General features: G+C 40.3%; 1 protein-coding gene across 1 annotated transcript in view; it reads right to left on the bottom strand.

The window, feature by feature from the left end:
- The window catches only part of GREB1L (growth regulation by estrogen in breast cancer-like), a 218,656-nt gene that overhangs the window by 14,552 nt on the left and 180,227 nt on the right, over nucleotides 1–23,877 (bottom strand). The window contains exons 18-26 of the mRNA XM_012725965.1: nucleotides 20,937–21,117; nucleotides 19,509–19,701; nucleotides 14,950–15,083; nucleotides 11,757–12,096; nucleotides 7,749–7,864; nucleotides 6,494–6,738; nucleotides 3,651–4,225; nucleotides 3,323–3,425; nucleotides 184–339 (exon numbers count right to left, since the gene is read on the bottom strand). Of these exons, the coding sequence (XP_012581419.1) occupies nucleotides 184–339; nucleotides 3,323–3,425; nucleotides 3,651–4,225; nucleotides 6,494–6,738; nucleotides 7,749–7,864; nucleotides 11,757–12,096; nucleotides 14,950–15,083; nucleotides 19,509–19,701; nucleotides 20,937–21,117 (2,043 nt within the window). The remainder of the gene's footprint in view (nucleotides 1–183; nucleotides 340–3,322; nucleotides 3,426–3,650; nucleotides 4,226–6,493; nucleotides 6,739–7,748; nucleotides 7,865–11,756; nucleotides 12,097–14,949; nucleotides 15,084–19,508; nucleotides 19,702–20,936; nucleotides 21,118–23,877) is intronic.

The following is a 23,877-nucleotide window of genomic DNA, read 5'->3' as shown; positions in this document are numbered from 1 at the left end:
CTATTACCAGCCCTGAGAGTCAGGTATAAAGATGAAAAGGTGATGTGTGTGTGTAAGGGAAGAGAAAAGCAGCTAGGTGGAGTACTTAAAGGCTCACAGAGAAAATTCCCCCAGCCCACCTGCCCTGTCTCAGGTCCCCTTGACCTCAGAGGAGGGAAGTAGCTTGGCTCTGCTTGCACTGACCTTTTTTGACCCCTGAGAGCTTCTCCGTATATACCAGGCTCATCAAATTGTATTTGGGGTCATGCACACTGACGTCAAAGGGCATTTTGCTGAAGCTCTCGATGTCAGGCCAGGGCTCTCCCTCTGACTGGCTTACTTCACTGCTTTCACTGTGATCTAGGACAAAAAGAAAGAAAGTGCGCAGAACAGGCCGACTGACTAGGCTCTTGACCTCCATTTCAAGTGTCCACTGTCCATGCAGACTCATGCTGGGAGGGGTGCTGGTGCTCACAAGCTCCCTCACCCCAACCCCCCTGAATTTCCCTAAAATCCTTTTAATTTGGGGATACTATAAATTGTCAGAATTTTAGTTGTGGGACATTAAGATATTGATTTGAACACTGCATTGGGCAAAATTCCCAATGTCTGCCGAATATTTGAATCGCCTGGGACATTGTCAAGACCCTTATCACAGTCACCTGTTCTGATGTTTAAAATTCCTCAGGCAGTTCATAGATGCAGTCAAGTTTGAGAATCAGACATGAGCTTGAATCTGAATGATGCCCTTTACTACCACTCACCTGTAGGCACCCTCACCCCACGAGGCCCCCTAATCATTGTAAGGGTTCCAGATGTTATGCTGAAACTGCTCAGACAATGGCAGCATATGGTGGACGTCTACCATAACATTCATTGTTATTAATGTAAGTTATCCAGAAGTTTAAGGCAACTTTCAAAGGGTGAAAGGAAGAAAAAAAGCCTTCAAGAAAGCAAACACATGGTCAATAAGCACAAGAAAAGGTGTCTGACATCTCACTGGTAGGAAATGCAAATCAAAACAAGAATGACCTTGCTCACACCTGTGCGAGTGGCTGTTCTAAAGGCAACAGTGTCAAGGATGCAGATTCGGGGAGCAGGGAGTCCCTCCCTCCCTGCGGTGTTGATGGAGCTGTAAATTGGTGCAGCTGTGATGGAAGGCAGTGTGGAGGGGCCTCAAAAACTAGTGTATGATCCAGCAATTGCACTTCTGGGTACTTATCCAAAAACCATGAAAACATTAACTTGAAAAGATATGTGCGTCTTATGTCCACTGCAGCTCTATTCATAGTAGACACCCTGTGGAAACAACCCAAGTGCCCTTGGACAGAGGAGTGGATAAAGAAAACGTGGTTAGAGAACAATGGCATACTGCACTATTCACACGCAAAAAAGACGAATTCTTGCTTTTGCAGCAAGGTTGGAACTTGAAGGGATTATGCTAAGTAAAATAAGGAGAAAGACAAATACAGACGATTTCACTCATATAGAATATAAAGTAACAATGCAAGCAAAAAACAAAAATGAATCCCTAGATGATGATTACAGAGGGGGTTACCCGAGGGAAGGAGAGTGGTGTAATGGGTTGAGTTTCAACTGGGTGATAGTGGATGGAAACTAGACTGTTGGTGGTTGGTGATATATATGTTGAGGTGTGAAAATGTACACCTAAAGCTTATACAATATTAAAAGTCAATGTTTAACTAAAAAAAAAAAAGTCTAATGGTAAGAAATACAGCTACTCTCTATCATATAAACTTTGTTTCTTATATCTCTGAGTTGAAGTTTATATTTTAGTTAAAAATTTAAGGTTTAGTCTGTCGGGATCTTTCAGGCATGATGCCTCTGGGGAGAACCATCACATTCATCCGAATGTGGGAGTTTTTCCCCTCAGTTTTCAAACCAAGATTCTCCTGAATCTTGCTCACTTCCTTACGTCCCAGTTCTTTTTTTTTTTTTTTTACATTATTCTTCATTTTTGTACATAATGAAATGAGGGAGAAGGAATAAAGCCAAACCGAGAGGCTGGGCTCTACCAGATCTGCCTGGCACTACCAGATCAGCTTCTCTGCACCAGACTCCCTGCAGCACAACCAGATTATCAGATGTGAATCTCCAGGTTGAGCTTAGTCACAGCGAGGAGGCTGCTGTAGGCTCATGCCCACCTTCTGGTGGCCCAGTGGACATGCCCCAGGGGATAGGTGAAAACTGGGGTTATGAATCGGGATATAGTAATTGTAATAAAGTAAGAAAGAACATCAGGGCCCTCCCTGGTGGCGCAGCGGCTTAAAGCACAGCACTGAGAATCTAAAGCCGCTTCTGCATGAGTTCGATTCCCGCCTGCCCCAGAGGAGATCCACATGGAATGGCAGACCTCTCCTGACCTGCCCGCTGCTCCCCTCAGCAGTGTACTTCCTTGATCTGCCTGTTCTGCTCCCCACTCTGTCTCTGGTGAATCCTCTCACCGCCCCTGCATCTCTGGCCCATACCCCAGCTCTGTATGCATAAATAAATCTTAAAAAAAAAAAAAAAAGAACATCAACTAACAACGATAAACTGGAGACTTTCTACCCGACCAGAGACACTCTACCGGGGAGGGGAGAGGAACAGGATCAAAACTGGGGTGGGAAGAGCACACGGGGTGACGGGTGAAGTGGTAGTGGGAGGTCCATGGGGATTACAACTGGGGTGGAAAATGTACAAAATGAAGAATAATGTTAAAAAAAAAAAAACTGGGATGTAGGGAAGTGAACATGATTCAGGAGAATCTTGGTTTGAAAACTAGCCCCACACTCCTGTGGAGCACAAGCCCCTGCAGCTTACTAGACACGTGAAGTTTATTTGTTCACGGTGCTGGGGCTCTGGTCTGCATTTAGAAGTTTCCATATCATTGTAGTAAAATCTGAATGTCTGACTCTACCAAAATATTCAGAATCTTTAGTAAAACACAAGATATAATCTGACTAACCAAGAAAAGACATGTTTTAGATTATAAACAGTTCCCTAGATCCTTATGCAGTAAAACACCACGATGGAATTTGAATGCTTTCACCACCCAGGGAAAGAATCCACAGGCAGGGTTTTATGAAAAGCCTCTTTGATCAGCAGCTTGCTGGACCGGAGAGAGGCCAAAACTCGAGGCCATCTACTCCTGACCTCAAGTAGATAAGCACGAGCACAGTTTGCTCACAACTATTGCTAGGCACATTACATTCAGCCAGTCGCCCTGAGCGTTAGGTACTGGCGAAATCCCAAAAGGCAAAGAGAACCGTGGCTTTGTATGGCTACTGCGGGTCTGGCCCCCCGCCCCGCGCTCCCCCACCACCCCAGGTCCAGAACTCACCGGTGTTGATCTCTCCCTCATCATACACATCCACCTCTAGGAGCCTGATGAGCATGCGGAAGAGGATCCTAAGAAACTGTAAATAGGAGCCAGTCTTTCCCACCTGATGGAAATCATTTTTATTGGGAAGGGGGAGGAGGAGAAGAAATGGAAGGAAGAAAAAAGAGATTTCACACCTGTGCTTCGCCATGACTCCGCCTGCCTCTGAGGGGCCCTCTTAGTCCTCTCTGCTCTGGGTTACACCCCTCGCCCCCCGCCCCAAGACGTTCCCTGGCTTCTTCTCTTCTTGGGGACCCTAGGCTAGGACAAGACTTGGTCCCAGTCCTACCTGGGGAGGCCCAGTCAGCAGCAACCGCCGAGGGTGGCAGGTCCGGGCACCCGAGGTGGGGTCTGGCTGGTTGCTGTAGTCAGCGTGGTGCTGCCGAGCTGAGGTCCACTGCCGGTAATGCAGGGACTGCTCCTCGCTGCTCATGTCCTTGTGCAGGAACGGCCGCAGTGAGCTCACCCAGGCCACGTCAGCGTGGGGTAGCAGGGCAGCCGAGGCAGGCACCTTGCCCCCCCTCTGGGCGCCCAGCAGACTGTAGGCCGCCTTGGATAAGATGACTATTGGGGGCAGGGCACTGTGCAGGCTCCTGCAGCCTGGGACAGGCTGGACTGGCCATGGGAGGGCTCGGGCTCCCGAGCAGGAGGAAGATGAAGGCTTGGAGGTGGTGCTGCTCGCCATCTGGGGCCCCAGGGAGTCACACTCCTGCTTTAGAGTCTCTCCAGTTCCCGCTATGCCAGTGGAGACCCCTTCATCCAGCCCCACGCTGTTGGCTGGGCTTTGGAAGTTGGGGGTCAGGGGCGGCTTCTGGGACTTGTCGGCCATGCTGGAAGAGCTCACTCCATTCTCCATGATGGAGCCTGGAAGAGGACAGACAGAGCCCACCCCATACCCACCCTGTTACCAGTGCTAAGGTCTGCTCCCCCAGTCTCCTGGCACCTCTGGGAAGGAGGGAGGGGCTAGAAACCAGCTGGGACATGACTGCTTCTCCAGTTGCATAGACTGTGCTAGAAATCGCTCCTTTGCCCTCTTTCCCTGGCTTTTCCCAGCATCCCAGCACCTGTGGGGCTTGCCAGTGGGAGACACCAGCAGGGAATGGGTTATTTATTCCCTGGCTCTTCCCCTACACAGCCACCAGGGGCCCTGTTTTCCTACAACAGTGCTAGTCATGGCAGCTTCTCGGTTCCCAGTAAAGGGCCCCTCCTTGGCGACTTCAGGCAGTGTTGGCCCAGGGAACCCTGGGGCTGACCCACCATCTTTTGTTCTTTTTCTAAATCCTTCCTGCATCTTCGAAAATAGCTCCTTAGTAAACGCTCCTAAATTACCTAATTTAAATGTGCCACAGGATTTATTCCAGAATCCCACCGACACAGGTTAGGATGCTCCACATCCAAGTCCTGTTCCAGGGAACCCTTCCTTCTTGGGTCTCAGGGACTCAAGGTTTGGACCTTAGATAACATTCCCTGGCTGTAGCTACTTCCCTGGAGAGGCAACCAGTGTGGGCTGTCCCCATGTGAGGTGGAGGGAAGGCAGAATCTACTCCCAATGACGTGCCTGAATATTTGGCCAATTTCACTTCAAATATGTTTTTTTCTTTTAATAGCTCAGCCACTTTTGGGTTTGAAGAAAAACCAAATGCTCATTGACTTTAGGGTTAAAGACTGCTCAGGCATGTCTGTCAAATCATAACCTTGGGAAGTCCTAGAAAAAGAGCCAGCACCTGCAGCTTACTGAAACCACATCACCCCTTTCTTGGCTGACTTCTATGTCTTTCCCTCTTGCACGGGAGCTGGCTTTTCCTCATATTCCTGCCCTCCAACCCTCAACCTGCAGCTCCCTGAGAACGTAGTGCTGGGGTGGGAGGCAGCTGCTGTGAGAAAGGTGTGTGTGCTCTGAGGTGTGAGTACAACAACCTGGCAGTCAAGCTGTCCTAGGAAGGAAGTAAATTCTAAATAGTGGAAGCCAACCATTATCTTTGTGTGAGTTAATCAGAACAAACATGTGAGATTGTGGGGCAGCTCTAGAAGAGACCAGAAAGGAGAAGGCTGATTAAAGCACCACAGGAAGGAAAACAAATCCCCCCCCCACTCCCCTCTTACACCCCCTTCCCTGTTTCACCTTTCCCTCACTGATGCTGGAATCCCAAACTCCTATTAATAGGTGTGATATTTTTGCCTCCCTGCTATCACCCTTTATTATCTGCTGAAACTTCACTTTCTTCACCACTGGTTATAGAAAATTGGGAGCCCGCTGTGGTGGGGTGGAGAGAGGAACAGCCCTGATCCCTGAGTGAAGGGGAGCAGCTGGGCAAATCCAGAAGTTCAGTCCTCATGCTCTTCCAGGCTGAGGGTCACTACAGAAAGACAGGAAACCCCGCAGTATCTGCATGTTGAGTTCCCACAGAGACATCAACAGCTGCTGACAAAAATAACTGTGTTTATATCTGTGGGCTACTGTGAGGAAGGGAAATGTGGGAAAGGAAGGACGTTAATAGGAGGCCATCACCTTTTGGGGTGGGTTCAATTTCATTTTTAACATCTCTTCTAGACTTTGTTACATTCTCTGAGGTTTTCCACAATGACATTATTTCATGCTCAGAAGAAAGTTTAAATAGTGCTGCATTTGATGTAATATAACTTAGAAGAAAAGTTACTGCCACCTAGGGCATATAGTAGCACTTCCAGAGGGCTGGAGGTACATGGGGGTCATCACAGTCAGACAGGGGCTCCAGGGGAGACATCATGTCACCAACACTGCCATATGTGTCTCCAAAAGTCACTCATTCATTCATTCATTCATTCATTCATTCAGCCAGTACTAAGCTAATAAGCACAAACTAACAGTTTCAGGATCTAGAAGAAAAAGAACCTTTATGCAAATAAGTTTCCTGACATCCATGAGGTGATGATGAGTGGGAAGATTAAGGAAAATGGTGCAAACTGGGTTGATAAGTTCTTCATGAAGTGTTCACCCAGAGAGGTGTTTTGTGAATGTTCACTGGTCCCATCTCCAAGTATCTCTCTCAGGGAACTGAGCTCTACACCAGACGCCCGAGTCATCCTCGGCTACTCTGTCTCCCCCTCCTACTGCTGTCCTTTCCCTCTTGCAATGGAAAAGAAAATACTGACCTGAGGTTCCAGTGACAGCACTACTGTTGCTCTGGGGCCTTTCCAGGTCAATCAGCAGATCATCAGTGTCATTCTCACTGATAGCTGCTCTCTCCTGCTCCTTCCCGCTCAGGTCCAGGGCAACTGCAGGACCCCGGATGACCTCTTTTGAGACATAGCAGCACGCTAGACCCACTTCTTGCTCCAAGGCAGTGCGGGTTAAGTAACTTGAATCAATTAACCGAAGATCACAGTATTTCAAAGACCTGGACAAAAGTAATGGTTTTGGTGAGTCCACCTGACTGCACACTGTGTTTGTATATCTGGAGAGCTGGACATATCACACAACTAAAACCATGGGCTTTATAAGCCAGAAAGAGAAAGAAAAATACCGGGTGGTTTCGCTCATAGCAGGAGTATAATGGACCAGGCGAGAAAATAACAGAAATAATGAACAACCATATACCAGAGACATTTTGTGGGGGTGGAGTGGGGAATGGGATCAAAAACAGGGGGGGGGAGGGAAGTGCACGGGATTATGGTGATGGCACACGGGTGACATGGTGATAGGAAACCCGTGGGGATTACAATTGAGATGGGAAAAAAATGTACAAAATGATGTAAAAATAAACTGTTATAAAATAAAAATAAAAATAAATTAATTTACCAAAACAAACAAACAAAAAACAAAAACAAAAACAAAACTATGGGCTTTAGCCGTACCACACAATTTTTGCTCTTAAGTCAGTTCTTTCACTTTCTGCCTGCTATGATCTCTGCTAGTCATTGCATATTCCTCAAGTAGAAAATAAAATAGTAGTGCCTGGCTCATAGGGTTATTGTAAGGAATGAAGGTATGATACATGTAGGCAGCTAGGCAAACGCCTAACACAGCAGGCATTTAATGAGTGCTATTACTCTTGTATCTGGCTTCCAGTCTACAGGCCTTAGAGCCTTGAAGGAGTTGGGAGTAGCAGAATAAGTGAGATAATTCATCATCATCAAAAAAAAAAAAAGTCCTCATTTGGAGCATTTCTCTGAATCTCTTGCTTTGAATCACATATACTTGTCAACTGAGGCTTTCTTTCACTCCCTAGGCTGCAAGTGATCTCTGGAAATGAAAAGAATCAAGGAAGACTCCGTTCTTGTATTCCTGAATAAAGCAATTCTCTTCTCACTTGCCAAATGAATGATAAGGTTAATTACTAGGCAAGTATTAATTATTAGCTCAGCTGGATGACTAGTGAAAGATGCAAACTAATTATTCACACTATACCTGGGAAATGTTTCTCCAAGGGGATCTTTGCCCGTTAATATCACAATACAAGGCAGACCTTCTAAATCTTGATATGTACGAGGGACCCATTCTTCTGGTTCATTTCCTCTCCAAGTCTGTAGAAAGGAACCATATGATAAAGTCAAAACCCCTTATTTAAGTTTCACATTTTAAAAGGTTTCTAGGTCCAGATTTTATACATTTGTGCTTCTAAATGACTTCTGGTGTGCATGTGTGTGTGCACGCGTGTGTGTTGCAACTACAAAGCATACACAAGCACTTCTGAGAAGAAGGGCCTTTAGTTTTTTCTCAGTGGGGTAAAACAGGAGATCTTGGAGCTTTACCCACACTGAGCAAAGACACATACAAAGTAAAATATACCATCAGTGACACAAACCTTAATGAAATCCTGGCTAAACTACCTGACTCAAGGGACTTAAGTATGTTTTCTTCATATAATGGACAAACTCTTGGGATTGATTAACAGAAAAAAAACTCCACAGTTTAGCTATAAGTGATTGATAAAGGATCTCAACAAAACTCCATGAAAAGAGTCATTTTTAGCTACTTCTGATGGCTATTTCTCCTCTTCCATTATGATTTTCAAATTAACTGACAAGTAACTATTGGTTCAGGGACCCAAAGAGTGTCTCTCAAGAAGGCTAAATAAATAACCAAACCTGGACCAAGAAAAAGACCTGCTCCTCCAAAGAGAAGAGCAAAGGTTTCACAAAAAAATTTATTAGCACCGAATTCATAAATATATTAACACATATACATATATACACACGTGTATCTTTAGTAAATACGAATATATCAGTGAAAGGGAATAATTTCCACCAACTTGAACAATATTCAAAAGTGAAAAGATCTCTTATATTTTTCTATATTAGAGCAGAAAGTAGACATCTCTCAAGTAGATAAGATTTCTGCTTTTTATAGTGTGTATTTACCTATGTCAGATGTCTAACAGGAGTTATAAGAAAGGAGTTGGCACGCCTGACACTACTTCAGGAACAAAGACTAAGAAGTGAGGGGCTCCGTAATGCATATGATTTCATTTTAAAGCAGCTGTTACTGCCTCTGCTAAACACAAATGGAATAAAAAGGAATCACAGGGCAAAAAATAACATAGGGGTTGATTAATGACTTGTGGATGTCTGCAAAAAGCAGTTTTTAGAAATATACTCATGATTACTTTAAAGAAAGTGTATGTAATTTGTATAGCTGGAAGAGATTTAATCTGATCACCCAGTCTTATATATTTGCATGCTAGAGGGTAGTAGTGGCTCTACATAACTTCATAAGGTTCAGAGACTTTATATGTCTTAGAAAATCAGCCTCATTAAATTTTGTCTGTCAAAAAGATTTTTATTTGGAGAAAGATTCTCTATAAAAATTCAATTTTCCATACATTTTCCTGTCAAAGGGAACCATAATATAACCAGATTAATGCAAACAATTCTGAAAAATGGAATCATCTGTCTTAAAGCTTTCACATTGACTCATGATATCCTGGCATTGGGGTTCTCCCTGATTATATTTTATTTTCCAGGAACCATCATCCACAGGTCACAGTTCTACCAAGAATTATGAGGTCAAGTTATAATAATGGGAAAACATGTATTATGATTTCCTTCACAAGGAGATTTTTAAAAGATTGATAAACAAATGTTGACCAAGCAGAGATAGCAAAACCAGTATAAAATACTTTTCTATTGTATTGCTGCATTCTATCATATTTCATTGTGATGAAAGATGGACACGGTTCTTCTATGGCAACCTTTGAATGATTTTACCGCAAGGGCATTTAAGACAACAGAAAAAGTGGACAAGCATTGAGTTCAAGGAAAGTAAGAGCTCAAGGACAGGGAATCTAAGCTCCACAGGCCTTCTGGAGGAATTGATTTATTTAGATTAAACCTTGTGTCCTTCTAAAGAGTTTTTCATCACCTAAAAGTTAACCAAAATACTTCAGATAATTAGGGTTAAGCACACAAATAACAGCATCTGCTGGAAAAAGAGGCATTGTATTTCACTTGAGATGAAATGATAGGTACACTGTGCCTCCCCAACAATGGTAAAGGAAGCTACTAACTCAGAAATAAGAGGTGAGGCAGAGACCAAGTGGCAACCTTGCTTAGGATGTGAACATATTAACAAGATTTCATAATTTCATTTTTATGCAAACAGACCATACAAAACAGAAGGATTGATGCGATTCAGTGGTTTTGACACTATGGAAATCTCTTGTGTGGTTGGTGTCTGACAGCTACTCATACAAACAATATGAGATATAACTGTCTTGTGAAGCAATTACCTGAGATCCCCTTTGTGCATGACGCTCTCAAAACAGCTACACAGACCCATTACTCCTTCACAGCTGTGCAGCCTGATTCTGATGTTTTAGCAGAAATTTAAGAACCTCGGTCTTGATGGTCATTTCATAAATTTGGCCCAAATCAACTTTGTTGACTTATATGTAGTAAATGGCACTATGTATGTGCCAATACTACATGGGGTGTTGGCACTCTTCGGGAAAGGGTGCAAACAAATGACATAAGGCTGTAAGTTATTATACTTGTCAGTGTCAGTGGAGACCCAGATAAGATACTGCAGACTCACAACCCTTCAGACCATCTCCCTGAAATAGGTGTGAAGGACTTTATAGAACAGTGATGGTTCACCATTGGCACCAGTCAAATTATCTCAAGATCTATGTCTTTCAATGAGTTAAAACTGTAAGAAGAGTTTCAGAACTCATTTGATATTCATCGTAAGAATTCTACACAATGTGGTCTATGGCTATAACATAAAATTATGAGCACTATATCTGTATATGAAATGGAATTGTTAGAACTTCCCCTAAATATGGGAGAGTCTATTTTAGGTATTACAACCTAATACAGGATATTTTATTTACATTTTGATCATTCAGTTTAGATTAGCAAATAGAATAAAATGAAAAGTTTACATTTACAAAATGCTTTAGGAACACTAATAAGCCCAATGTAGATCTCTTGGAGATCTTACAATCTGCGCCTCTTATTTTGTAGATTGGAAATGGCAGCCCAGGATAGAAATGCAAATCCCCTAAGATGATGTGTTTGCTTTTCATAGAATCTGTGCCAGTCTAGGTTTTTGTTAATCCAATAGCTCACATTTAACTACAGATACTATATTACTTTAACTTAGATATGGTACCTAACGAGGTACTATACCTACATATCAATGCTCTCTTATGGTGAGGACACATTGGATTCTCAAAGCTTCCAGAAAAACAGGGCATAAGGTAGGGAGTTAGATTAGTTGATTTAGAATTCTATCCCCTCCCAAACTTAACAGGAGGTCTTAGGGACAGCAGTCAGTCTCTGGCCATGCGGAGGGCAGTGGGTTTGCTCATGCAGTGATTTCCTTTTTAGGATGCTTGGGTAAGCCTCAGTCCAGCCCAAGCCTTGGGGCCGAGGGTCACAGTAACTACAAAGAAACTTAAAGATCCACATGCAAGAGGGTGGGGAATGGTTTTATCTGAGTAGTGAAGATAAAGGAGAATACTTTACCGACTCTAGACATGAGCTGACAGGCTAGATAGACAGAAAAGGAATCGTAAATTGATAATATTTAAAAGCATACCCCACAGAGACTGGAGAGAACAACTTACCTTTTTTTTTCTGAGAAAACAGATGGCCGTAGGCTAGCTGCATCTTGAACAAGGTCAATAAACATGGGGTCAAATTGGGTCATCTCATTTTTGCACCTGCAGTTGGAGAGCATGGAAGACCAACTGCAGGCACATGCTAAAAAGGGGGCTTCACAGAATCTTAGCAAATTGTTTCCAATTAGGAAAGTGAACATGTCCCTTAGTTTAGCCTTAATATTGTCAGAAAGATCAAATTGACACATGTGCAAAACTCTATTAAACTCAGGTCTCTGTGCCACCTAGGTGGGATTCCTAGAAAACAGAAACAAATGGTATTTTGAAGGAGAAATGTCTGTCCATTTGCTAACCTTTAATCGCGCCACAAAGTGAGTTGCAACACTGAGTTCAGAGGCAGGATTCCCAAGGATGATCTCAAAGCGGTACTGTAGACCCAGCTTGTCACGCACCTCCTGCAGCCGCTCCTTGGCTAACATCGCCAGCTGCACAGAGGGCACCCTGATAATGAGCATGTGTCCCCTCCCACTTTTGTTTTTTCCTGGGGAGCTGATGAGGTCATCCATAATGCTGAGTGTTTCTGGGGTGCTGTGGTCTCGAAGAGATGCCATGGTGGTGAGAGCCATCAGTGCCTCCGAGTACTGCTGGATGAGAAGGTAGCAGCGGATGACCATGCTGTGCAGCCTGGGGTACCTTCAAGAGAACACAGGAGGCAGCTGGCATTCAGGCAGCAGGAGCAGCTGGGACAGCAAGGTCTGTGCTAGGAATACAGTAAGCATAGTAGTGAGGGGCTGCGATCAAGCAGAAGTTTGAACTCTAGAATGACCTTGGAGCCCATCTCACCTGAAGGAAAAGTTGCATCAGATCCTGTAGGGACAGACACTGCAAGTTTAGGGACAGTCTTGCTACTCCAGATGTGGTCTCTGGAGCTGTCGCAGTACCACCCACGAGTTCATGAGAAATGCCAAATCCCCCAGCTCAGACACACTGAATCCACAGCCTCACAAGATCCTGGTGATTTGCATACATATTACATTTTGAGAAGCATAGGTCGAGTCAGGTTGATTGCTGACAGAGTCATAATGGACCATATCTGTATCCTAACCTCTTATTGGGGGTACTATGTTAGAATATGTTAGTTGTGTTCTCTGCTTATTCCTCTCAGACTTAAGATCACAGTAAAGGAAAAAGACGAATGTTATGTCTATGGAGTATCAGATATAAAGAGTCTTATTATGATTACTAATTTGAGATCAGTCCCACAAAGAGCAGTAACTATATTATCCTATAAAATCTCTGTGCTAGAGAAAACTTGAAGCTGACTGGAGAAACAGCACCCCCTAGTGGCATAGCCGCCTATCACAGGGAAGGCAGCAGGGAGATAGCCGGAGTCCTTATCTCATCTCAAATCTCATGGTACACTCCCTCTCCCTCGGCCTGGACTGCCAAGTAGGAGGATCACTTTGTTCAAACTGGCAATTTTTACAGTCAGAAAATAAATCACGTAAATGAATAAATTTATGTGCTACCCCATCAGAAATCCAGGTCTATTGACAAAATGAGTAAAAATGGGCATACAGGACCTATTGCAGGCATAAAGAGGAGTTGGTTAAAAAGTCTTTGGCAATATTATTTTTAAAAAATAAATAAATAAACAGAAGAGGGCCGCAAAAAAAAAAGTCTTTGGCAAAGTGAGGCCCTTGCCAGAGGCTGTTAAAATGAAGATGAATCTGTGGGCTTTTATCTGATTACTAGTTGGAAGCTTATGGAGCTGCCTCGCAGCTGGGTAGGCTAGAGGGGAATCACTGCTGTTCCACTTTATTTATATTTAAAGTGAAAGAAGGGCCCACTGGCCTTGAGCAGGAAAGTCCATGATCAAATGTCAATTAAGGTCATCAAATGAACAGTATGGTTTTGAAATAATCTGGAGCTGGAAAGGATGATTGATGTCCTAGATTCTAATCCCTACCTGCTCCTAGAAGGAGAGTGAGGTAAGGGCAGAGAGAAACTTGTCAGTCATAAGACCAGTCAGAGACAGAACTGAGTCCAGATTTCATTCAGATCTCTGATAGTATCTTCTTATATTGCAAAGATTTAGATTGGGATAAAGCAAAGAAATTAATCAATACTGGGCAGTCCCTTCAAGCCTTCAATAAATCATATCTATCGTTAGCCTGAGGTGACTGGGTTGGAGGAAATAAGCGCAGATGATAAATATTTCAAACTTAACCTTTTTATGCTGAGTCATATATAAGAAAGCCAAAAATAGAAGAAATGGTAGCATTGATACATATTTAAATTTCACATTCTGAAAGAAGCATGAAGTGAATAGCTTTCTCAATCTGCTATGTTTGCATCAAACTATATAAAATTATGTAGTTTTGTAAATATTGTAATAATTGTAATAGGAGCTATGTAATATGAGTTATGAAACTCTGCCTGATGTTACTGGAAGGAAAGAGACATTCCAAGCTAGTGGACGGACTAGATGGGTTGAAAACACTTAAAGGGGAGACTCATAGGATGATTTTGGAAATCTAAGATCACATGTACTGTGTGAAGATTAATGTCACAGTATCAGTTAAGTCTCCTCAAACCCAACAGCTGCAGAAACATAAGACCCGACTTCAGGCCTGTTCCCCTCTCCTGACACAGCACTATAACTTGCTGGAAAGGGCACAACCACCTGTTCTCATTTTTATTTATTTTTTTCTTAGCAAAGCTACAGTGCAGTTTGTTAGTAGATAGCTAGTGATCTGTTGGAGTCAGTTTAGAGAACTTCAGCTACTAACAGTTGGAAAGTACCTCATCATGTAGAGCCCACTTGGCCCACTGTTGGAAGACTAGAACAGCATTTTGTAGTGAGGGGCAAGAGGGAGCTCTGTTAGGTGAGATAGCCCCTAGTGTTTCTATGTGCTCTTTGAGTTTAAGATCCAAGCTCAGAAAACAATTCTTTTACTCTTGTAGAATTTGACCTGGTGAACTGGGGAATCAAAAGAAGGCTGAAAAGATTGAACAGTCATAATCCTTAACATGTAAGGTCACAGGCTGGAGTAGGGCCACTGAACTCACTTAAATGATCTGATTGCTCTTTAATTTTCTCCAGTCTACACTTCAGATAGCTCTTAGTAAAGTTTAATTATTAAAGTCATCCGAGGGTACTTGCTTGTGGTAGACATAGGAGAAAAAAGGAGCAGATATCACAGTGTGGGGATATATGGTGGGGAAACATGGAGGTATGGTTTTTAAGAAGCAAGTTCCTCTCTGCCCAATTAATCTTGAATGGTAGCAATGGGAGAGAATTCAGAGCATGGAAAGAGGTTCTACATCCTACTTTGGGTTGTCAGTTTCCTTCCGAGGTCTTCAATGGTCATAGAAACCCATATTAATATAAGGTCATTTTAGGAAAGGCTATTTTTATTCTGTCTTCACATGCTATCTGCATAGCCCAGGCTCCACCCAACTTCCTGTGACACTGACACAAAAGACTTGTGATTATTTTATATGCAAGTATAGCCAAAGAAAAAGCAGAAGGCCCTTATTTACCTCTCCAGGAGTGTGTTCACCATTTTTTCAAAAGTCTCATCACATCTCAAAAGCGGGCTTGTGATTCCCCACTGCAGGGACTTACTGTACTCATTTAAACCGAAGTACAGCTTCTCCTCACAGCTCATGTCCTCCTGATTCAAAACACAGAGCACAACCCAGTGAGAGCAGGATACAGTGTGTCTTATTTTCCAGTGGGTAATATCCCTGTAATAGGTTATTTCCTGAGAGTTTAAAAAAATTGTGAGTAAACAGATGTGACTACAGCAAACTACTATAAAGTTTATATGCAGTAAAAGAAACCACCAATATAATGAAAAGGAAATGTATGGAATAGGAGAAAATATTTGCAAGCCATATATCTGCTAATGGGTTAGTATCTAAAATACATATGTTAAGAACTCACACAGCTTATTAGCAAAAACAATCCAGTGAAAAAAAAACCAGCAGAGGAACTGAATGGATACATTTCCAAAGAAGATCTATAGATGGCCAAAATGTATGTGAAAAGGTGGTAGACATAACTAATCATTAAGGAAATGCAAATCAAAACCATATGAGCTATCACTTCACACCTGCTAGATTTACATTTCACATTCTGAAAGAAGCATGAAGTGAATAGTTTTCTCAATCTGCTATGTTTGCATCAAACTATATGAAAGTATTATAAAAAAGGGCAAACAGCAAGAGTTGATGAGGATGTGGAGAAAAAGAAACCCTGGTGCACTGTGGTGGACATGCAAGTTGGTGCAGCCCCTATGAAAACAAGGTTCTTCAAGAAATTAAAATTAGAACCATTTGGTGATTCCAGTATTTACTTAAATGAAATAAAAACAGGATCATGAAGAGATAGCTACAGTTCTATGTTCACTGCAGCATTAGACACAGCAGGGAAATAAACTCAGTGTCTATCAATGGATGAAAGGATAAAGATGAACTTGGGCCCTCCCTGTGGCGCAGTGAGTAAAGTGCAGCACTATGAAGCTATCTGCAGCCACTGCAGCACAAGTTTGATACCCAAGTAAGGAGCTGACCCACAAGGTGCCACAGACTTCTGACCAGCCTGCTGCTCCCCTTAGCAGTGTATTTCAGTCCACCTGCCTGTTCTGCTCCCCACTCTGTCTCTGGCGAATCCTCTCACACCCCCACACCTTTGACCTGTACCCCAATTCTTGTGTGTATAAATACACAGGGAAGAATTTAAGCAAAACCAGACTACAAAACATTTTTCACAGAGAATGGATTCTTTTTTATCCTAGGTTTTAAATTTAAAAAAGAATGGATTCTTTTTTTATCCTAGGTTTTCAGTTAAATGAGCCTAGGTTTTCAATTAAATGAATTATCAATTACAGGTTTCCTGACTCAACTGAAAGCAGTAACTTTAACATTTGTTACTCTCCCTGGCTGGCCAAAACACAATGTAACTTATGAATGTAGTGATGGCTAGAAAGGGTTAAAGCACATTATTGCAAAGCAAGGCTCCCAAAGCTCAAGTCTGATCTCCCGCTGGGGAGGTGACCCACATGGCACAGCAGACCTCTCCTGACCCGCCCGCTGCTCCCCTCAGCAGTGTACTTCACTGATCTGCCTGTTCTGCTCCCCGCTCTCTCTGGTGAATCCTCTTATCATCCCTGCACCTCTGGCCTGTACCCTGTCTGTATGCATAAAGATATAAAAATCTTTAAAATAAAAAAAGTCCATTTTCCTTTTTTTCCTGACAACTAAGCCAAGATCCCCTCAGAATTTACTCAAATAAATGTGAAGAAAAGAAAATTAATTTAAAATAGTTACAATCATTGAAATATATTGCCAGGAACAAGAACTAACAATAAAGCATTTTAAGAAATGGAAGCAATGTAAATCCAACTAAGATGGGAAAAAATGTCCCAGATACTTAGTGAAAGCTGTTCTATATAGTTGAGCAATAAATTTGATTAAATAGAATCATACTAATTTACATAGTACACACACAAACATGTAAAATGGAATATTGTTAAACCTTGAATAAAAAGGTTTGCAATAGCATGGATGAAACTTGAAAGCATTATGTTAATAAAATAAGTTAGAGAAAGACAAAAACTGGGTGCTATCACTTCGACGTGGAATCTGAAAAAAAAAGAAAAAAAAAAAGCAAACTCAGAAACAACAGAAAGTGGTTGCCAGGGGTTGTTGGTAGAGAAATTAGGGAGAGGTTGGTGAAAGGGACTTTGATCTCTGAGATGAGTAAAGTCTGAGGAGCTAATGCATAACATGCATCTACATTCAATAGCAATGTACTATATGACTGGAATTTGCTAAGAGAAAACAATGTATTAATGTATTAAAATAGGCACATGTGGACATATGATAGACGGGTTAAATAGATGGAAAGAATCATTTTACAATATATATATATATATAAGCACATAAAAGCATCATGACATATACTTTAAATATTTACAATTTTATCTGTCGATTACACATCAATAAAGCTAAAAAAAAAAAGCCTTACTTAATCTGACACAAACTCTACAGTCTTCTCTGAGGCACTGAAATTTCCATGTACTTAAAATGAATTTCACGTGTGACTAGTGAACTATTGACATGCTTTCTAGCCAAATGGTAACTACATGATTTTTTTAATCTTCTTTTATTCATATATTTTCTGAGGAGTAACATTTTTAGGTCATGCAGCCACAATGTCAGAGTTTTTTTCCTCTTGGAGCAGCTTTCTACAGTAACATGAGACTTATAAATCTCTTGAGATCAACAACCTCAAAAAACTACAAAGAAAACTTAATTTTTCCAACATCATTTAATGATGGTGACTCATAAATGCTTATCCTTCTACAATCAAATTTTATTTAAAAATGGAATGTATACTTTTCTACCTTCTTAAACAGAATATACAGTATTTAATTTTTTCCTCCTTTATGACTCAGTTCTCACTATGAAAATGAATAACTATTTTGAGAGATGACAGAGACTCCTTCAAAAGTCCTAAAGTGTGTGACAAACTGCTTGGCCTTAAACTAGGTAGCTCCAGAATATTAAATAAGATTTATGAGTTCATATATCTTTTTTTGTATTAATTTTATAGTCATTTCTTCCTGCTGTTGCTTGTGTACTTTAGTCTCACTTTTGTTCTTTATTTTGTATTAGTATTTTATTCACTCTCCAACTCATTATAGAAAGATAATATAGCAATTTAAACCATAGAATAAGATTAAAATAAATTAGGTAACCAGAGGGAGAGTAAGTAAGGTTAAGAGAAATAAGATTAGGACAGGGGTTAAATCAACACTCCTAAAGATGCTTACCAGAAGTTTTTGTGCATTTGTTGGAAGTGGCCTACATAATTGGGTTTGACCTTTTTAGTAACTCATCTAAAGGAATAAGCAATAATGTGACTTAGAAAGTCCCTATGATAAAAATTAAAGCATTATTTAATCGATAATCGATAACTTTGAATTTTTGAAGACCCCAAAGAAGCAGTTTACCCTGCTTGGAACAGGATGTTATTTGATAGTAAATTTATTTTACAAAAGGACCAGAGTCTTATTAATACTGGTACCTCAAAGCATAGATTGAGTGACACCTACGTTAGAGGCTTACAAGCCTTTCCATTATTTTGGTCATTTACTTCTAGGTTCTTGGTTATGTTCTGAAAAGATGTATCAAATAAGTTATTTCAGGTTGAGTCATTCATTTCCTTCCTTACCTAGACTGCTGGGTGGCACAGAGTAAGTGGACAAGCTTTTTCTTATATGCACTTCATCCTCACGTTCTTTCTCATCTTTGGGAAATATAAGACTCTATTACAGGCCGGTGCCTTCTCCTGTGCAATATTATACCTTGCTAAATGGATGCATCCAATTGCCCTCATTTTATTTTTCTTAGCAAAATCATAAAACAGGTTGTTAAATAAATGGCTTGTGAAGCCAGTGTGGCATTTAAGAACTAGAATTGCTAAAAATAAGAATTAGATATACCTTCCCAATCTGCTAAGTTTTTAAAGTTTTCATTAAGCTATAAATATATTTTTCCTGAGGATTGCAAAGGTTGTAATAGCTAATAAGATGATCCTTTAAAATACAATTTATAAAATTCTGAATGTTGTTACTCTAAAAAAATCATGTGTCCCAAGTATCACAAGAAACCATTTGCTGGGGGACTTGAGGATGTATGTCTGAGACATGACAGAGAAGCCACCCATGAAGCCAAAAGATTTCAGGTCTCAGATTGAAACTCACTATTTAAAGGCACAAAGATAACCTGGAATATTGCTGATAGTGCCAGATAATATCAACTTTTTTTGGGAAAAAGTAGATGACTAATTTTGTACCAACATGATGACCTAAAAGAGGTCATCTAAACAGACTTATATACAGCTCATTCACTAGTTTTTAGTCTTGCAATAATTGTTGTTATGCGGAACTTTTGTAAGATAAAACCTAGTGTAGTTAGAGTTTTGAATTCTTGTGTATTATTTTACAATGCCATAACTATATTTATTACAGCTTCTCTCCCCTGGGGACTGAGATCATGATTATGTAGCAGAGAAAACAATAGAGACTTACCATATTGTCCAACTGTATCCAGTGAACTTCATTGCTGGAGCTGATTCGGGACTGTTGGGTCTGTAGAGTGTATGGGAAGGAGCTAACCTGGAGCACCAGAAGGTTGAAAGCTTCCAGTACCTCTCTGCAATTAATAACTCTATCAGCCAGTCCATGACTGGGTTCACCATGCGACAAAGAGCCGGAAATGACACTGGAAATAATGAAGGTCACATTAATATCTCCTAATTTAACTGATGAGATACAGGAGCAGACACCAAAATGTAGATAATGTTTTAGTTAGTTCTTATATTTCTAGCTTTTACAAATTGAAAACAGGAATAAAAGCACTGTGTTTGATTGAGAAGAGCAAAAATTATACTCCTTACTACTTCTAGATGGTAGACAGACATTGCTTTCTGACATTTTTTTTTCCTTTTTCAGTTTTTGCTTGATATACCTCCAAGTGTAAACTCAAGTCATAGTTAGATGGAGGACTTTAGTTTGAAAGCTCATCTGAAGCATGAGCTTTTCCATTAACGTGTGATACTTATAACCATACAAGAATCTATTATATCCCCAGAGCCAACACAGTGTTGCAAGGCATCCCCTCAGTGTTAATAATCACTCTTTCTTCCTTTTGGGCAGCTAGACTTTGGGGAGTTCTAAGGAGTACTCTTAACCCCCCCTCCACCCCTCATGACCAGCATTTTTATATCGCTGCATCATTTTCAATTCTGTTCAATTTGTATATACAGGTTTCAGGTGGGATTTCAGACAATTAAAGTGACTCCTCTACTGCTGTTAAAGGTTAGAGGGAAAGGAAAGGCAATGAAGCAGAGAAAAAGGAAATTCTGGAGAAAGGTCTGACCAGGAAAGCAATCTCCCTTCTGGGAGTTCTTTAGCCTCAACCTTCTTCTGCCACCCTGTCTCTGTAGCAGCCAAGTTCCATAATGCTCTGAAGATCATGTATTTTTTCCTACAGTTTTAAAATAAGCACCATTTTTTAGTTTATAGGTATCTAAGTGAATGGAATTCTCCTTTTAAAAATGTACTATACACAGTAAGTGCAGTAAAAAATTATCTTAAAGCACTAATTTTATTCTCTTCAGAGTACAAAAATCTGGTGTGAGTCGCTGGCAGCAAGAATAGAGGGAGGCTGGAGGAGAGGGGAGGAAGACCCCATTTCCTATTTTGGAGGAGCTGTTGAAGGCCAGATTTAATAAGAATTTCTAAAATCACTGAAAGCGCAGTTAAAATAAAACCTTCATTAAGTTACAAGAAAAGTTGAGAAAGGAAGGAAAGAGTGGGAGTAAGTTACCAATGAGAAGATGCCAAATGCTAGAACCCCTGGGCTTCCTAAATCCCTTTTAAGTAATTTATTACATTATTACATAACAATTATCGCTGTGGAAGAAATACTGTATTTGCTCACTCTGAAGCAATCACCTCGTTAGTTCCACATGGGAGTTGTCGTGGACCAGCACAAACAGTGTGTACGGATTCTGTTTTACTCTTCTCATAAAAACTTCAAACTTGGTTTGAATCTCATTGTCTAGACGAACAACATATTTCTCTGCTCTCTGATAAGCTGTCCCAGTTTCCTCCAGACCCAAGTCTACAAGGACACCTGCAGAAAAGAAAAAATTTGTCTTCATACGTACATAGGAATGAGACCCTTAAATTCACTGTCAAATGATATGCCAGATACTATGTGTAGGATTTACAGAGTAGGTAATTTGCATATTTCCCTCCACAATTTTGAGGAGGAAATATCAGATTTCCTTTTTTTTAGAGCACCCCACCTCACAGCCCACACAAATGACAACATAGACAATATGATACTTTAAGTAGGAGCAATTAAATGTATGAGACCTCTGTCTAATTAAATTCTATTTGTATACAAAATACTGCTGCAAACAGCTATTAAAGGCTACTGGAGCTTTGGGCTATGATTCTTAGCCAAATTAATGTAATTATATAAGTCTCCCTTACCACAAATTATCAACAAAACAAAATGTAAGAAAAAGAGAAGTAAAATGTAATATCCAAAAATACCACAAGTAGATTTGTAAAACTCTATTAGTTAGTATTTTATTCCTTTTTTACAGTGGCAGTTTTATATATTATCTGTAGTATGGGATGCCCAGTGAATGTTGACATTACATACCAAATTAATAAAATAGAACAGAAAATTTCAAGATTATTATATTCTCAAAATGTTTAAAACTAACTTTATTACTGTATCGTTATCTCTGTATACAATAAAATCCCCTCTACATAACAAACATCTAAGATAGTTGTAGGTACATGGACCTGTGACTTGGGATAACTGTAACATCAAATCCTTTTAAAAATGAAGAGCCAAAACGGTAATCACATACGGTGAATGAAAGAGGTATTAAGTAACCTTACTGTGGCAGACATTTTGCAATATATGTGTGAATCAACAGATCAGCACCAGAGCTTTGACCATCTTGGTTTCACCCCTCCTTAGACAATCTGGTGGTTGCTCACTCTCAACTCACCAGAGAGATAGTGAATTTAGAGCAGACGTCAGGAAAGCTTAGTGCATTATAGTTCAGAACTCCTGGGTTAAGCAGGAGGATTGCTGAAACCTCCTGCTTCAGCCTCCTGAGTAGCAGGGACGCCAGACTACATGACACCACTCCTAGCTATCTACATGTATAAATCACCACATTGGATTACACAGCATTTTACATCACTTAAATCTTAATATATCTGAAAACTCCCCAAACACACAAGGGTGCACACACCCCACTGCTCTCCCCCAGACAAGTAATTGCATAGTGGGACAGCTAAGCCTCCTGAGATGCGAGCCTTGTGATTCAACATCACAACTTCCAAACAGGAGAAGGAACTAGAAGACTGATTGGGGTTATATATGTCACATTTGTGGTTTAGTTTATGGTTCTTCAGACCCAGCCTGGACTCCAAGGGTTTAAAAGTATCTATTTAGCCTCTGAGATCAGCCACACCGAGCAGTCCCAACTATGTACAAAACTTAAAGAATAAATCTTAAGTAAAATGAAAAAACTTTTATGAGTGATGTTGACTTATTTTTATTCATTCAGCTTAACAAATGTAAAAACAACTAAATTACCTACAACTAGGATCAATAAATGCTAGTACATACCTCTAAACGGTATAAAAGAAAAAATGCTATAGTATATGAAAATTTCCTAAACCAGAGAAGGTGCACAGAATGGTAACTTTGCTTCCAAACACTTTTCATTATGAGTCTTTCTTCAGAGATTGTTTTCAATGCCCTAAATGTAGTCAAATGTAGTGAGTAGTTGCAAAACCAATCCAGTAAACATTACATTTAACTGGCATTATGAGTTTTTTTTAAAGCTAATTGCACTTTAATTTCATTTAACATTTGATAGTAACGTATTGAGCATATGTGTCAGGTATGTAGTAGGTCTGAGCATACATAGGAGAACAGGACAAAGATTTTAATTTCATGGGGCTTATGATGGAGAAGACAGATAATTTTGCCAAGGGAGACAAAGTACTATGGGGTGGAAGAGGTGAACAGAAGCACAGTAGACCTACTTTGTCTCTGAGGTTTTCTTTATTACAGATTGGGAAAAGTGGGACAAGCTGGAAATTAGCCTATATTAGGAAATAAATGACATTAACTAAGGGCATCCTAATAAGACCATAAAAAGAAAAAAATATATGTAACTTAAGGATAATTAAATATTTACTATATTTAAAAACAATTGAAATAAAGAAATTTGACATGAGAATTTCATACCTTCCTTTAATGGATAGACTAAGTTCAATGAATCTAAGAGGTCATTTTCTTAGAAATAACATGGTCTATTAGTCTGTAACTGTGCAGCCAGCTGGCTCAGCAGTGATAAATTTGAATAAAGTGGGCACATCAGAAGTACTTGATTGTTTTATTTCTAACTGGTCATTTTTGTAGATCATCCTTACCTTTTAAATTTTGTTTTAGACTTGCTTTTATTTTTAAGTTTTGTTTCTTTCCTGGTTATGAAAGTGATAGAGACTCATCTTGGAAAAACTGGAAAGTATAGAGATATATTAAAAAATATATATCCATAATCCTTTAATTCAAAATAAGCCACAGTGAACATTTTTGTGCATTCCTTCATATCTTCTATACAAATTTAGTTACCTAGCTTGCATTTTGTAATTGTATATCCTGATTATCTCACTTATAACTGAAAACAAGAAAGCTATTATTTACTAATAATACACATGTGCAGAAAATACTAAATAATCCATAGATTAACTCAAATAAACTAATAAATAGTTGTTGATGGATTCAAATCAATTTATAAAAATTAGTTGTATTTCGGGCCCTCCCTGGTGGCGCAGCAGGTTAAAGCACTGC

Source organism: Condylura cristata, unplaced genomic scaffold, assembly GCF_000260355.1.
Source record: "Condylura cristata isolate star-nosed mole 26May11 unplaced genomic scaffold, ConCri1.0 scaffold00016, whole genome shotgun sequence".
Lineage (NCBI taxonomy): Eukaryota > Metazoa > Chordata > Mammalia > Eulipotyphla > Talpidae > Condylura > Condylura cristata.
Note: the sequence above shows the minus strand (reverse complement) of the source record. Positions and strands in the feature narration are given on the sequence as shown.